General features: G+C 38.0%; 3 protein-coding genes and 1 long non-coding RNA gene across 4 annotated transcripts; 2 read left to right on the top strand and 2 right to left on the bottom strand.

Moving 5' to 3' along the window:
• The first annotated feature begins 90 nt into the window (after positions 1-90).
• On the top strand, positions 91-1266 carry LOC9326813 (probable CCR4-associated factor 1 homolog 5). The gene has a single exon (XM_002893446.2). The coding sequence runs from the start codon at positions 203-205 to the stop codon at positions 1169-1171; it is 969 nt and encodes a 322-aa protein (XP_002893492.1). The 5' UTR covers positions 91-202; the 3' UTR covers positions 1172-1266.
• On the bottom strand, positions 1233-6721 carry LOC9329553 (ATP-dependent DNA helicase Q-like 5). The gene is made up of 19 exons (XM_021010717.1): positions 5403-6721; positions 5244-5297; positions 5050-5162; positions 4738-4953; positions 4584-4662; positions 4410-4463; positions 4254-4328; positions 4084-4137; positions 3938-3982; positions 3759-3853; positions 3545-3674; positions 3303-3401; positions 3126-3181; positions 2926-3028; positions 2287-2415; positions 2010-2179; positions 1841-1865; positions 1631-1746; positions 1233-1542 (listed from the first exon to the last, which is right to left on the bottom strand). Exons 1-19 carry the CDS (start codon positions 6483-6485, stop codon positions 1446-1448), a joined length of 2793 nt encoding a protein of 930 aa, XP_020866376.1. The 5' UTR covers positions 6486-6721; the 3' UTR covers positions 1233-1445.
• Positions 6722-7522: 801 nt separating this feature from the next.
• LOC110224543 lies at positions 7523-8205 on the top strand. The gene is made up of 2 exons (XR_002329025.1): positions 7523-7857; positions 7953-8205. It is a non-coding gene; the product is annotated as an uncharacterized LOC110224543 (long non-coding RNA).
• On the bottom strand, positions 8083-13655 carry LOC110224542. The gene is made up of 7 exons (XM_021010715.1): positions 13164-13655; positions 12582-12923; positions 12350-12446; positions 11940-12057; positions 11109-11840; positions 8897-10757; positions 8083-8783 (listed from the first exon to the last, which is right to left on the bottom strand). Exons 2-7 carry the CDS (start codon positions 12775-12777, stop codon positions 8335-8337), a joined length of 3453 nt encoding a protein of 1150 aa, XP_020866374.1. The 5' UTR covers positions 12778-12923; positions 13164-13655; the 3' UTR covers positions 8083-8334.
• Positions 13656-16850: the final 3195 nt, after the last annotated feature.

Here is a 16850-nt window from a genome sequence, read left to right as displayed (position 1 = left end):
TGGAAACTTTGTGGTGTCCTAAAAAAAAAAGGAAATTGATTCAACTATCATCATCAAAGTCTTGTCTATATAATCTAATATAACCCTAACCAAACACAATTCAGGTTCCACTGTTTATTATTCTCGCTTTTCTCTTTCAGAAAAAACAAACACTTTCTCTCGAACAATCGTTTGTTTTTTCGTTTTCTAGAAAATCAGAGAGATGAAGCAAAGTAGTAGTTGTGAAGTTTGGAGATGGAACAAGGAAGCAGAGATGAATGCGATGAGCGATTGTTTGAAACATTGTAGTTTCATCGCTATAGATACAGAGTTTCCGGGATGTTTAAAAGAGACTCCCATGGAAGCTAGTGAGGAAACTCGTTACAGAAACATGAAGTACAATGTCGAAAACACCAATCTCATTCAGTTAGGTTTGACAATATTCGCTGGAGAATTTTCTAAAACTTGGGAAATTAACTTCTCAGATTTCAACGAGTGGAAGGACTTGAAGAACGAGAAATCTATCGCGTTTCTGAAAAGTAATGGTCTGGATCTGGCGAAGATCAGAGAGGAAGGAATTGGAATCGAAGAATTCTTCAAGGAGTTTACTCAGATGATTCTCAAGGAGAAGGAGAAGAAGATGACTTGGGTGACTTTTCAAGGCTCGTACGACAAGGCTTATCTAGTGAAAGGCTTAACCGGAGGAAAACCATTGCCGGAGACTTTGGAAGAGTTTGACGAAACGGTTGAGAGGCTTTTGGGAGAACGTGTTTATGATGTGAAGAAAATGGCTGGATTATGCAGAGGACTAAGTAGCCGTTTCGGACTGCAGAGAATAGCAGATGCGTTTCAGATGAGCCGTGTTGGAATGGCTCATCACGCTGGCTCAGACAGTGAATTAACGGCTCGTGTCTTCACCAAGTTGACTTTCGATTTGTGCAAGAGAAACCAGAGTCTAAGACCTGATGATCTGCTATATCAACAAGACCTTATGATGACTTTAGATTTGCACAATAGAAAGCTGCGTCTAAGACCTGATGATCTGCTATATCAACAAGACCTTCTGATGACTACATGCTATCTCCCACAGCCGCCACCTATACCGAGACCGGTGATGTTTGCTGCTCACCCCAACCCGTATTTTGGTGGTGGTTACTATGGGATGCCGGTCCGAGGAATGAACTATGTATGATATGATGATCCCTCAATGTTTAACATGACTTGCTGCTCATTCTTGTTTTATCACATCTTTCTTTTAATACTTAAGATTAACTTTCATTTTTTTCAGCTTTTCTTGTCGATCCAAACAATTCTCTCAACTGTCTTGTTATGATACAATTTCTCTTTACTAAATACTTTAATGAATCTAAAAGTTAGATTTACACACTAATAAATTGAATGTGAGACCTTAGGAACAGGGATCAACTGTGATTCATTGTGACTCACTTATTAAGTCAAGTAGCCTTCTATGTAGCTAAAGCTGCATTTCTGTCAACAAAATTGAACAGCTCTGTTTGTGCCGCATCCATTATCACACGGAACTCTACGCTCATATACCTTCCCCTGCAAAGCCAGATTTCAATAAAATTACATAAACCATCATCAAACAATAACTTGCATGGCTTGGTTTAGATAATGATGATGACTATACCAGAAATGAGTCTTGGACCAGACTGAATTTGGAAAAGCTGGACTTCCAACTCCATGCATTATTCTCGCGATGGCTCTTGGTGTGAATTTGGCTTGGCGATTACTCTGCAAAAAAACCTGTTTTGCCCCACAACATTTAACTTAACATTCTTTGGATACATGGCAAAACAAAAATAATTATAAACAACAATGTGGTTTATTGGATCTTCACCTTTATGTCTGCTCGTAGAAAGGCACTGCATCCACAATATAAGTGTTGATCAATATAATGGAAAGATGACTTTGACAAACAAAAATATGTAACAACACTGGTTTCTCATTTCCTTTTTCGCTATGCACTAATCGAAATTTGGAATCTATGTGAAATAATTTTTTAGTACCAATTTTGAGTCGTCTTGCTCGGAGTGTCACACTTTTCGTCACCATTGAAGTAATCAAAAATTCTACTTTGCAGGCTCAGAGTTTGCTTGGCACCAGAACTCAGTTCTGAAGTGTTAGAGACACTAATCGCAGCCACAGCTGCACTAGACATAATATCCAGTTTTCTCACCTATATCAAATGCAAAAATTATCGCTACATATAAGCACAAGCGTTGGAACTTAAATTAAGATAGACCATCAGCTGTTAGCTGCAGTTGATAGAGTTGAAGAACTTACTTTGCAACTTTCAATCTCTGTGAGCCACTTGGTAAGATGACTGGACAATGAACATATTTCCCTTGGAGATTTTAAGATTGTGTAACAAAAGGCTGGGTCCTTCAATTCGTATGTTACTTCCCCCTTCATCTACAATGATTTTAAGGACATATCAACGAACAAGATCTTAACAGCGCTAGAAAATCAAACCTCAAGATCAAGTACTCAACATCGTTAATTAGAAATCAGGAAGATAATTAGGGTTCAAGTGGAACACACACGAAAGAGTTCTTAACAGAACACAATCAATTAAATAAATAGATGACACATGATTCACCCTTATATACATTTCCCTCAGTACAGTTGTATTTTCTCAGTAAAGCCTACATCACTAGTCCATAGACATATAGAATTAAACTTTATCATAAAATGATACTAATTAAGTATATCATCTATATTGTACTAGAGTTATATTCCTAAGGGTAATTTATGTGTCTATCAGTTCTGTTCTGTGGACTTACGTTTCTTCTTCACTTTTAATGCGTGCAAATTCAATCATGGCTCCCTTATTTAGATAAATATGCTTATTAAGATGCAATGAAACTTGACATATCTGGTACTAAGCCACGGATTCATATTGGAGAGAAAAGTGTTATCAACCTTCAGAGTTTGAATCTCAGCCAAGACATCTGTTGTTGCAACACATATGCTAGAGGCCACAGCGGTTATATCGAAGACATGTAACCCTTGCTTCACGTGAGACCTAAAAACAACAGAAAAGTCTTGAGCATTGCTGCAACTTTCATACTTCTACAGAATCACTTGACCAGAAAAGCTGAAGTATATGAATAGACACTTACTTCTTCAGAATTGCTGCAACTATGGTATTTCGTGCAGCCAGAGTGTTTGGAGAAGACTGCACATGTAGCATAACAATGTTCTGAGCATCAGAAGTCTCAAGCATACACCATTAGAAAAATATTGGACTTTGTCACTAAACAGGAAAATATTCAGCTAACAGCTTCCCTAATCCCTACCTTGTGGAAATTCAAAGTGCAACATATGTTGAGTTGTGGAAGCATACGTAGGTACTGCACTTCCCCCAGCTCCAAATGTGTCAAAATCGTTTGCATAACCTGCCAGATCCACAGTGAAACATCAGAATATTCTCGATAAAAACACTTTTTTCCCGCCCATTATCTCACAAGATCAGACACTTGATCATATAAACGTAAAAACAATGGGTTTCAAGAAGTGAAATTAAGTTTTTTAAAAATACCTCTTCCTTCATATCAAATTTTTGAGAGGCAGATTCAATGACTAGCGAGCATATCTTCTCATGTTGCTTTGTCTCAGTGGAAAACACATGGGTGAGAAATTTTCCAACTGCATATTCATCGACACCATCACTGAACAAGAAGGGGAAAAACAAAGGTAAGCTTAAAATCCTCTTATTCAATTCCATGACAGATGATAGTTCCCGCACGAATTACCTGTGTGCAAGGCTCCGAAGCTTTAGATATGTGTCATTATCATAAAAGAGATGACAATAAGACAACCTCCCGTCGCGACCAGCACGCCCAATTTCCTGTAACATATACATTTAGTTTCTCGAAAACGTTATATCCACACTGATCACTAAGCTTAAAAAGGAAAAAAAAAAAGTTTGAACCTGAACGTATTCTTCCATACTGCCTGGCACGCTGAAGTGGATTACCTAAAGCAGACACAGAAAATTTAGAAGCATGTATATTATTACATGAGATGTGAATAGATAAAGATATGTTCAAGCATTCTAAAGGTTTGCGTTAGACTTACAGCTCCAACATCTCCCTTGTCAAGTCCCATGCCGAATGCCACAGTTGCAACAACCTTCCATAACACAAATAAAATATTTGAAGACTGACATCTGCTTAACTTTCAGTGATAGATTGCATGGGTAAATTGGACACAAAGCGTATGGAAAATCAGTGAACTTGTTTTCTCACCACTCTAATCTTGTTGGAACAAAATGACTCTTGTATGCGAACACGGTCCTTCGCAGGAAGACCACTGTGATAACCCTGGATAGATCAAGTTAAGCTTGATTAGAGTCTAATTAGCTATAGATAAAGGTATGTCGGAGATTTCAAAATGGAAACAACCTTTGCATTGATGTTGTTATCACGTAAATACTTGCTTATCATGTCAGTCTCATACTGTTTGCCCAAAGTTGCTTAAGTTAGCATCATGCATGATATAGTGAGAAACATAAAAAAAAAAAAGTATTTTGTGAAGCGTGAAAAAAAAGCCGTAGATAATTAAGTAAGTACTCTCACCTGAAATTTGCAGTACACAATGATGCTTCGAATCTCCTTATATGGATGAGACTCCATCAAAATCAATAGATCTTTCATTCTGTTAGATTTCAGATTTCACTCAGTTACAACTAGAGAAGGAGCAAACGGGTGAAAGTATAAACAAATCACTTGCCTGTTAGCTCCACTCAATGAGACAGACAACTCAAAATTGTCTCTCAGTTGTGACTTCTGAATAAGATTGGTTGACGGTATCTCTAGTGCAGACATGACAGCCTGAAGAGTCATTGTAGTGGCAGTTGCAGTCATCGCGAGAATGCATTTTGCCTTGAGTTCAGAAAACAGCATTGATGCCTTGAGTCTCATATATGAAGGACGGAAATTATGAGACCTGTTTAGAATAGCTCTTAATAACCAAGAAAAACAGAACAAGGAAAAGCAGTAGATACACAGAGAAACGTAATCTACCAGTTGCCAAGAAGCTCACCATTCTGATACGCAGTGTGCCTCATCCACAACGACAAGTGGCACAGATAGAGACATGCGAAACATCGACAGAAATTCTACATTCAGAAGTCTCTCGGGAGATACAAAGAGAACCTGAAATTAAACAACAAACCCATGACACAAATGAATGTATTTCCAAATTAAATACTTTCATAGCCTTATCCCGTGACACACCTTAATTATGCCTTCTCTGAGTTTCCGCAACGTCTCCGTTGTTTCCTCAGGTCTCTAATGAAAATTCTCCGAAAACAGACACCATTAGAAACTTCTAAAGACTACAAAATGACTCCAAAAATAAAGAACCGGCAACAAACAACAATTTGTGGCACACACCTGGCTACTGCTCAAGAGACCACCCTTAATAATCGAAGGCAAATGCTTCAACTGATCGATCATCAGCGAAACCAAAGGACTCACTACAAGCGTGATTCCCGGAAGAATCATTGCCGGAATCTGGTAGCAGAGAGACTTACCAGCACCAGTAGGCAATACCAGCATCGTTGAACTCCCACCAAGAATCATCTTGATCGCCTCCAACTGCCCATCTCGAAAAGAATCATAACCATAAACTAAATTCAACAGCTTCGTTAGATTCTCATCAGAAGCCTCAGTCTTCACAGCAAGAATGGCATCCTCCACTGAGCTAATAAAACCATTAGCTTCTTCTTCTACCTGTTTCTGCAAATCAGACTCTTCCTCCAACAATGATTCGCCATCACCATCAGCTTCTTTCTTCTTGTATCTCTTCCCTCTGAATGCGTAATTGCTTCTAGATTTAGAGACGCCCTTGTATTTGCTAGGAAACTTCTTCCCTCTCTTGCCATTTAAGTTCAACTTCACGAAATTACCCTCGCCGTTACCGCTGCTACGAAACACCATAGGTTTCACCGGAGGAGAAGTTATAGTGTCGGTGATGAGATTCGGAGGCTTTCTCCTAACAGATTTTGGAGGAGAAGTTATAGTATCGGTGATGAGATTCGGAGGCTTTCTCCTAAGGGATTTTGGAGGAGCGATTACTTCTACCTGAGGAGGCTCCGGCACAAAATCGACGCCGTCTGATTTCAATTTCTCATTAGGTGTAAAAGAAGCTCTGCTGCGGAGTCTGGAAAAGGACGATATGGAAGAAGAAAACCTAGCGGGTTGGGATTCGCAGATCCGGAAAGGGAGATCGGTGAATAATGGAGATGGAGGAGGAGGAGGAGGGGAGAATGATGTCGGAGCTTCCTGTGAGGGATTAGGAGGCGGCTGTGTAGGTGCTTTGGGCTTCGAGCGAGAGGAAGAAGACGTAATTTTCCGGGAGACCGGCGGCACATACTTAGGCGGTGGCTGAAGAAGTGGCGGCGGCGATGGCGGAAATGAGTCTCGGGGAGGAGTGGCGGAGACATGAGAACCATCGGAGTCTGAATCGGAATCCATGGGACAATTTCACCTTTACCGGAATCATTTCTGAGAAATAGAGAATTAAGGTCCCAGCCGCTCTTTCTCGTTTTCCCGCCACTTCTTTTTTTTTTAAGTGGATAATGAATACTGTTATATGATAACGCTTTAGATTGTAAAATGAATAAATGAGTTACTCTCTCTTCTCTCTTTCATACCTTTTAGAGAGAGGAATTCATTGATTTTGCAGACCGGATTTTTCCGGTGAACAGCCGTCCCGAGTGATTCGGGCTTTCGTCCGGCATCTTATGGCTCTGTTAGCCAAGATGGCTGGCTTTCGTCCGGCAAATCTGGCTTCTACTAGCGGTTTTGGCCGGCTTTTATATTTCTTTAGCCGTTGATCGGTTTGTATACCGATTGTTTTTAGTTTCTCTTTCGTTTATCTGTCAATAATTCTATGGATTTCAGTTGGTGATTAGTTTTAGGTGTTAGTCACTTAAGATTATTCTCACCGGCTTGTATCTCTAGAAAACTCGATTTGCAGGATCGCCAAAGTAATGAAAGGAAGTTTTGTTCCAGCATATTTGGATTGCCTGTAGCCGTTCTACATGTAATTGGTGCTTCGATGATCAAATTTTGAGGATCAATCAGATTTTCTATCCTTTTTACCCGATATTCGCCGGATTTCTTGTTTGATGATTTGGCATACGGATGGGATTGAAGTCTCTGTTTTTGTATCCTCTCTCCCTGTCTTAGCAGTCTCTGGTGAGTAACAACTAAAATCGATGTTCGCTGTTATACCGGCGTCGATTGCGTTCACCGGATCGGAGCTCTTGTCGGCAAAGGATGAAGGAATGTTTCATCATTTCTCTTGCAACACGTTGATTCCACGTGTCGTTGTTTTAAGAACGTGTATTGTATTAGAGATTAGATTATCCTTCCTTTTACAAGATGTGATGTACTGGGCCTGTGGGCTGTGTATTCTGTGGATCTTTAATATACATAATCTTTAGTGAAAAAAAAAAAATGAATAAATGAGTCAATTGTAATAATTGAACAAAACTTTTAACAAACCGAAGACAAGGTTTTACTCTTGGGTTCGTACTACATTACTCTTCTTGCACACGATCCACCATTGGAGAAAACCTGTCAGGTTCGAGTTGATGAACGAGAATATGGCAGTCGCTATTGTGGTGCGTTGTTCAATGTTTTAATACAAGTCAAGAGTATAAAATCAAATCTCACTTGCTGAATTAATAATGTTGCATAGCGGCGGGCGGCGGAGACCACCAAGGAGCACTTCATACCTCACTTTCATGGTAGCGCAGTGTCAGATGGTGTCTTCCAAGGTCCATTGCCTGATTGGCCGTCAGATGATGCTTTCAATCATGATAGAAACCGGTTTTACGTGGTAAGATTATTATTATTATTATTAACACACAGCATCATTTTTGTTTTGTTTATGATCATTTAATCAGTGATACGTAATTTTTCTTGCTTTTGCAGCTGAAGATATCAGAGTGGCAAGCCACTGATTGGATTTCTCTATATTTGGAACTTTTGATTTTTGATTTTTTTTTTGGTGAAAAATCAAACTGAGTACAGAATGGTTTGTTGGTACACATAAAAAGATGAGTAATAATCAAATCAAAACAATAACTTTACAATTCATGCCACTAAACGGCAACCCAAATCGTGTATAATATCCTCACAAATTAGCTGCAACAAACGTAAATACGCTAAATCTTAATATTAATAAAAAAAAAAAAAAAAAACAAAGAAAACCCAAAACACAACAACAAAAAATGAACAAGCACAAACTTTATGAACAAACAACATAAAAATTTACTAGTAATACAAAAAAAAAATGATCAAAGAGTGGGTCATATCACATTATTGAGCAATTGCATTTGGATTCCAGCTTAGGAGGAGGTTTCAAGTTCTCTCCTTTACTAGGAGGAACTCCAACGTTACGTATCATCACTGCTTCACCTGCATTTTCATCATTCTCTATTTCCACTTCTGTTTTCTCCTCTGTTTCTGTTTGCTTTCGACTTGCTTTTGCAGATTTGGAACTCTTTTTCTTCGCCTTTGTTCCGCCGCCAAGTCCATAACTATTTCTGTTTGCATTTGACTTTCCAAGTACTGTCACCGTTGGATGTAACATTTCTTCTTCCACTGGCACATCCTTTGCTTTATCCATTGCTATTGTTGCAGCCTGGTAAACTAAATCATGAACAATGGAGCTGCAGAAAAGTATTGTATCAGTGGCTTCTTCAAGCGTGAGGCTCCTCGGCTCTTTTCCACCGGGACACTCCACAAGTACAGTGGACTCATCTGCAGAGAGCAAGAAACCATGTCTAAACTTCACAAGGTTGTAAGAAAAAGAAAAACAACAACAGTAAAAGCACAGTGAGATGCCAGTATCAGATGAGAAAGCGAGTGAATACCTAAAATTTCATTTACAGGAGCCAATGAGTTGTGGTGATCCACAGAAGCATGCACCATACTCTTTTCTGAGCAGTTATCCACTGCATTTAGGTTGCACTCTGACTCTGCAATTTCATCATGAACCCCTAAACCAGGTGTTTCGGGTTCACAACTCTCAGGTTCTATTTCTGAGGCTGTCGTGGTGGATAAACCGTTAGGAGTTTCGTTACCATCATTTTCTTGTAGCCTAGAGTGGTCATTTAAAGGGCAGTCATCAGTGATAGGTGATGCTCCAAAATCCGACATGCTCCTTACATGTGCTGGTGATTCTCTAATCTCCCCCTTGCTTATCACAGTATTGGCTACATCATCTCCATTTTCACAAAATCCATTGTCAATTACCACCTGATTATGCTCTGCAGGATTACCAACTACATAGGCGGAAATACCAACTTCACTGAAATCAGCACTCATCACATTGGTTTCTTTATACTCCGAATCTTGAAGTTCAGTGTGAAATTCTTGGTGAGTTTCATCGTGTGTACATGCCATTTGGGCAGCACACACTTCAAAACTGTCCTCTGGCATGACATTTAGAGCCTGCAAAGCGTGGCTTGACATGCCAGATGAAGATGACATGGAGCTCAGAGACTTGGAGTTGGTATCATACCTATGAGTCTCCAAGTCAAGTGTACTCCCGCTTCGTTGTCGTATATGGATTCCCTTTCTTATAGAAGAACCATAATCCCAAGATGAAGATGCAGAAGCAGTTTCCGTGGAGCTTCTAAGACTAATACTTCTATCCCTTGAATAAGAAAAGCCCTCATATGATCTGGTGAAACAACTGGAGTTATTAGCTTGAATAACAGGTGACTTCATACTGACCGATCTCTTTATAAGCAAAGGAACGTCTCCACGCCCTGAAGAACCAATCTTCACATCATAATGCTTATCAGAAAGCTGAGTTTGAGTATCTTTTGTGCCTATACTCAAAGGACCACAGCCAGTGGAAGACTGAGTTCCATCCTGGTAACAGAGCGTATCCACATTTTGCTCTTCCAAAGCCCTGGAAATAGATCTCTCGTGCAGATGATATTGTTCTTGCTCGTAGGAATCATCACACTGCTCAATCTTTTCTCGTGTCTCCATGATCTCTTCCTCAACCATAACAACAGGCAGCGAATCTAGCACATCTATCACAGGAATGTTTTCAAAATATGACCTGTTTTCATCGAAAATTTCCTGAGACTGCTTTGGGGAATTGTCATCAAGAGCTCTCATTGTTCCAGGGGATTCTGTTTCTACGAAACTGTGTTCCTCCCTGCACTCTGGACAAATATTAATCTCGCTTCTAGGTTCTTCAGTGGCACGATAGTGAGAACCACATCTACCACAAACCTCCGTAGTTTCAAGAACGACACCTTCTAAAAATTCATTGCCTACATGAAGACTACCATGAGTCGAACTGTTTTCAACATAAAAAACATGGTGATTGACCTCCTCATTCACGCTAGACTCGCATTCAACAACATAACCTTGATCCATATCCCCAAGCTGATCACTGAAAGAACTCTCATGACTCTCATGTCTACTACTTTCATTTGATAAATTTACCATGTTAAAGGCAGTACTTTCTCCATGTTTATCAGGATAAGCCAAATTTTCAACTACAGATTGGAATACAGGGACTGGATCATTTCCTTTATCATCTGGCATGAATCCTGTAACTTGGCCAGAACTTGAATTGCTCCCCACTGTTGCCGTAGAATGTCTTAACATAATGTGATGGTAAGACGAACTACCTTTCCCAGAATAAATGCCTGTACTAGGAAGGCTGGAAGCAAGAGGCCTAAACATGCTATGATGGCTTTTAGGATGATCCTGCATGATAGATGTAGATCATAAATAAAGTTAGACATATCTCTGCAGAATCAAAAAGGGGTAATTACCAGAATTTCTATTGAATGTATGCAGGAGAGACTTTGGAATTTAAGGAATGTAACAGAAAACAAATGGGAACTTAGAGACAATCTATTTTTGTGGTAGATATGACAGACTGACAACAATGTTCTCTGATGTGTTCTCATAGACTGCAGGTTATATGTTAGAAACTAAGCCACGGGTGCAAACATGTTGATGCAAGCTGAGTAAAACATGTACTTCTAGAAGATAATGAAAAGTCCAAGAATCGTGGACAAAAAAAGAAGAAGTGGTATGCCGCTTAATATGTACCATTTGACGAAGAGCAGACTCAAACGGCCTTCTCGGTGCTGAACCAGGTGACAGTAATTTCGAAGATCTAGAAGTTCTACTATTTGGAGAAAGGCTAGCTCTTTTTGAAACTGCACGTTCTGAGCCACCTACAGGAATAGACTGTAAAGAATGAAGATCATCATCTCCAGATGATGCTACAGAGCCTTTACTATGAGAACTAAACCGATCACGCTCATGACTGTGAGATGAACTGACACTTCTGGAAGCGCTTGGAGAAACAGATTTTCTGCTGCGTGTAGAGACTGCATCCCTACCATTTCTGGATGCTGGCGAGGAACCTCTTACATAGGATGCTGGTCGATCACCCAAAGAAGTTCGGAGATTTGGTGGCGCATCCAAGGAGAAACCAGGAATGTTTGACTGCCACACTTTTATTTTGGGTGAAGGAGAGTTGCCTCGACTAGAACTGACGGGAGAAGTTCCCCTGACAGCTGGCGATGCCATGGTAGTTGACCCAGTGCTCATCCTTCGCGAAGTTGGGGTCGGAGATCTTGATACAGGTCCTGAGGGTTTCCCTGGAGTAGGAGAAATCCTCCTAACTGGGGTACCTGATCGTCGACCAGACGCTGGACTAGGATGGCGTGCTGAAGATGGCCTTCCCCTTATCTGCTGCATATTGTCAGCTCGAGGCGATGTGCTTAAGCGATTTGGGCTTGCACTGCCCTTACTACTACGGCGGCTCTTCTCCATCTACACATACACATAGTAAATTAGAAAGTGCAACAAGATCTGATTCAAGATCAACAGTGTTATAGATAGAATAACATTCAATTTAGTATAGATGGATACCGTGGAAGATCTAGATAACGAAATCTGACTCTGTGGTCTCCCTCTTCTCACAACACTAGCTGCTGGCGGTTGGTCATCCAATGAAGGAAAAAGTGGTGTGTCTGGAGGCGTCAGCAACCTTTCATTGGTAATCCATTAAGATTTGTGAGACCACGAGTGGAAACAACAGGAAAAATATAGGCATCCAAAAGAGCAAAACACAGATTACTACAGTTGTTGACAAAAAAAGTTACAGTAATCCCAACAAGATGTTTATGGAATCAGAAGCTGGGGAAGCAAACGTCTTTGAGTATTACTAAAAGTAAGGAAGATATCCAATTTCAATTCAATCTCGATTGGGCTTAAAGATAATTATACGGATTAGTTGTAACAATGAACCAGAAAGAATCCAAGTTAAATATGAAAGGTACCAATCATAGTCATTCTTATCTCCCTCTGCAGTCAGTAATCTGCTACTCTCTCCTTGAACAGGAATGGTAAACTCCGAAAAGTGCTTCAATTTTGTAGCTGAAGATAAATGTCCAAAATAGAAGGAAAAAGGTTAAGAAGGATCATGTGACAGTCAGATGACTGAAGCAAGAAACTATCTCTCTAAGTCCAATCATCTCACTAAACAACACAGCCAGTAAAAAAAACACTTACAAAATACATCTTCAAGATCATCAGATGACTGAAGCAAGAAACTATCTCTTTCTTTGTCTTGCATCTCACTAAACAAGGCAAGATCGTCGTCTTTATCTCTGAATAGTATCCCATATTCAATGCTGTGTCCTCGTCTGTGTTTCTTCCCAGGAAGTTCCCTCCCAGGAGAGCATCTCAATGCCGGGAAAGGAGGCATCTCTACTGTCCTAACTACTGAAGACTCAACAAAAAACTATCCCGGTAGATCACAAATCACTTCTGGCCAATAGGAGCGTCTTATGCGATCACATATGAATCCAAACATATATCTCTGAAGCTCAACGGTCTTATAAACTAAACCACCTGAAAAGAAGCAATAGTCATTTTCCTAAGGGATAATTGAAGACCGAAAGTCAAATCTCAACACACAAACCCAGAAGCATGACCTAAAGACCCTAATTTTTTCACAATTCAACAACAAATCCAGTAACAGAGTAAAACTGTTCTAGAATAAAAACCCTAACTCCAATCCTTCTATTACTTGCTCTAACTGCAATTGGAGCTAGACAAATCCAACCCATTTGCAAAAAGCTTGAAACTTACCAAAATTAACAAGAAGCTTCTTCAGAAAAAAGAAAGATCTCGGCCTCAAGGATCAAACCCAGGTCCTCAAAGGCCGAAACTTGAGAACAAGTAAGAAGCTTAACTCCCCCGTACAGATCAAAAGAGCAGAGACCCAAATGAGATCGATTCCATTCCCAATTTCCCTCTCTCTCTCTCTCTCTCCTCAAGTGAAGAAAATGTTTAAAATTGGTATAGCAGCATTTACTTTGCTTCCTCTGAAAGAAGCACCAAATCTTCGATTCCTTGCGCCTTCTCTGGTCACTGCGAACTGTCAGATTTGCTTCTTTGAACCGCAACAAAGCTGCTAAACTAATCTCGCTTTTTTCTCTCTCTATAGTTGTTCTCTTTTCTCGAGCTTTTTGGGGCTTTTGTTTGTGTTTATGTGATCGTAATTATTTCAGGAAACCGTGACCGAAGCTCTGATTAAAGGCAGAGCCTTTGGATGCAGACGAAAGAGCTCATTCTGATAACTCTTTTTTTTTTTTTTACGACATTTACCATTCAAGTCCCAAACTTAGTCATTTTCCTAAATCGTACATCACCTACTTAATGTCTTTCATTAACCCAAATTGTTTTTTTTTTTTTTTGGTGTAATGTTAAGATCCCAAATTGTTTCTATAGTCAGGGTTAAATTATATGAAACATCATGATCAGTTATAATGATTACAATTGTTAAAATTTGACTACCCAAAAATTTAATGTTAATTTCAACAATATTTATACAAATTTTGCTATTTTGTTATTATTATATAGTAAGATGATTAATTTTATTTTTTGGTTTGAATAGAAAGATGACCATTTTTTGGTGGGTGATGAAGTCATTACGTATCTATGCTTCCGGATTTGGAGCATTTTTTTATATTAAAATTTTGAATTTGTTTCATTTTCAAACAAGTGGGATTTTTGTATATTTTTAAAGTTTGGGGCTCTTCTAAAACTATAGCAAAGTTGGAGTACCTTTTTAATGGTACATTTTGTTCAGGTGACTTAAATTTTCGTCCAGTTATTATTTATGTTTCACGTAAATTATAAACGAACTGACTTCAATTAATAAGGTCAAGATTCACTATTACGCAATTATGGATCTTATCTCTTTTATCATTGGTCTAATAATGGCGGCATTTCTAACTAATTTGTTTATTTGTCAACACTAGTTATGTAATTAAAAACTGGTTATTACTATGAGCATACTTAAGACTTTATTAATCCCTTTTTAAAACCAAATATTGATGTAAGTTTTTTGGATATTTATTAGTGTGAAAATAATATATCTAGCATATAAAATTCATGTAGGTAAAAACCGAAATTGAAACAAAATTCTAAGATTTATATCGTAGCTAATACTGTACACATAATATTGGATGATATCATTAATATGTTATCTTTTGCTTTTATTTTTTTAAAAATTTGTTATGTCAGAAATTTTAATATGTTCTCATGATAAGTCTAGTTAGGCTTGGGCATAAAACCCAAAATCCGAAAACCGATCCAAAACCGATCCGAAAAATCCGGAACCGAATCCGAACCAAATAGTCACAAAATCCGAACAGATAATGAATTCTCCTATCAGAATTACCCAAACCGAACCCGATCCGAACCGAAAACCGAAAGGATATCCGAAAACCGGAAATAAAAATTATATATCCAAAAATATTAGTTATATTTAGTTGTAATTTTATAGCAAATAACAAAAATATCCTAAATATCCTAGATTTCGGAAAATTTTTAGTTATATTTGTTAAAATTATACATATTTTTGCAAAATTTAACCAAATTTTAGTAAGATTAAACCAATTTTTATTAACATTGAACTATTTTTAAGTTTTTTTTTCCCAAAAACCGATCCGAATCCGACACCTATCCGAACCGAAACCGAACCGATGACTCATAAAATCCGAACGGATAATAAATTCTCCTACCCAAATTATCCGAATCCGAATATATCCGAACCGAAACCGAACCGAAAAATCATAAAATCCGAACGGATAATAAACTCTCATACTCAAATTATCCGAATCCGAATATATCCGATCCGAATCCGATTTGAAATCCGAATGCCCAGGCCTAAGTCTAGTCATGTGATGCTCATTAAAATATCCGGTAAAATGTTCATTCGACCATTTTCCAAGGAGCAGTATTCTACCTCATTAACATGATTAAACAACCTTCAAAGTGACAAAATAAGAGTTTGTTCTCTCGAGTCTTGAATACGTTTCGAAAACCAAAATAGTATGTCATCGTGACTAAGAGCATCTCCAACCCACCTCTATATTTGCCTCTAAACTCTATTTTAGAGGCAAATTTGCTCCAACCCACCTCTATTCTCACCTCTAAAATAGAGATCTCTATTTTTTTCTCTATATATAGAGGTGAGAATAGAGAATCTCTATTTTTTCCTCTATAAATAGAGTTAAACTTTTTAGAGGAAAAAATAGAGGAACACATTGGAGTAAAAATAGAGAAAACTTATCTGTATTATAGAAATAGAGCTAAAAATAGGGAAATACATTGGAGATGGTCTAAGGAGAGTGGGGAGGATTGGTCACTAATTTTAGTTCAATTTTGATCAAATATGACATATACATACACACACTATTTATCAAAATTTGACATGATGTAAAAACTGATATGATGTGATGAGCCATTAATTATCAAAATTTATGAAAGTATTCAAATATTTTGATATTCGAACTTATAAGAGCACCGAATATCTTAAAAAAAAAAAAAAAGAAGTCATACAATCAGAAAAAGTCCATGCAAAAGGGAATTGGTTGTGAGTGAGTATTCGGAAAGCCTTTAAAGTAAGTTTGAAAAAAAATTGAAGTTTAAGAATTAAGACCGTGGACCAATCACAGCCACCAGAGTTGTATTCCCAATCATTCTCTCGAGTTGTATTATCTAGTTTTTTTTTGGTATTGGACCGATTTTATATATGTTTATGCATATGAAATACATTATTTATGCAAACTGAAAAACCAATCAATTTTGTGGTTTTCAACCGAACTAAACTAAAACCGAAAGTTGTATATTGATATGAGTTGTAAAATTTAACCGAAACTGAACTAAAAATGACCTTTTGTCCACCCTGGTCTTGATTATTATATCAAGAGAGTTGATGACCATAAAACAAAAGGTTTGATAATGGGTTAAAAATGCTGTAAACGTTACTCCAATAGACATTATATGTAGCATACCAACTATATAGAACCGGCCGGGTCAGAACTTTTATGTTTTTTTGCCGACAACCGGGTCGGATCTAAAAGTCGACACAATGGCAATAGGTATGAGTCCGTAAGACAATCCACTTAATGATTAAGCTTCGCTAGGTCTGTAAAACATATTAAAAACATATTTAAGCTCTTATAAATAAATAGTAACGATTAATTAAGGTGCCAAATGATTGTCTCTGGCAATTGGAATGGTGTTAGCTGACAAATGTATGTTTCAATCATGTGACTACTACCTTCTTTGTTGAGATGTCAACTTTGTTTTGATTTTAATATTTTTCTCCTGAAACGAGAATAAATATTTGCATTTGTCGTTTTGGTGATCACTAATGACGTGTCAATTTTTTTTTTTTAATTTGATGTTTAAATTTTAAAGTTTTCTCCACAACGATTAAGGAGTCATTTATTTTTATTTTTTTATAAATTAAAACATTATTTA

The sequence above is a fragment of the Arabidopsis lyrata genome (genome assembly GCF_000004255.2).
Source record: "Arabidopsis lyrata subsp. lyrata unplaced genomic scaffold ARALYscaffold_1, whole genome shotgun sequence".
Lineage (NCBI taxonomy): Eukaryota > Viridiplantae > Streptophyta > Magnoliopsida > Brassicales > Brassicaceae > Arabidopsis > Arabidopsis lyrata.
The sequence above is the reverse complement of the archived record's forward strand: the minus strand, read 5'-3'. Positions and strand labels throughout refer to the sequence as shown.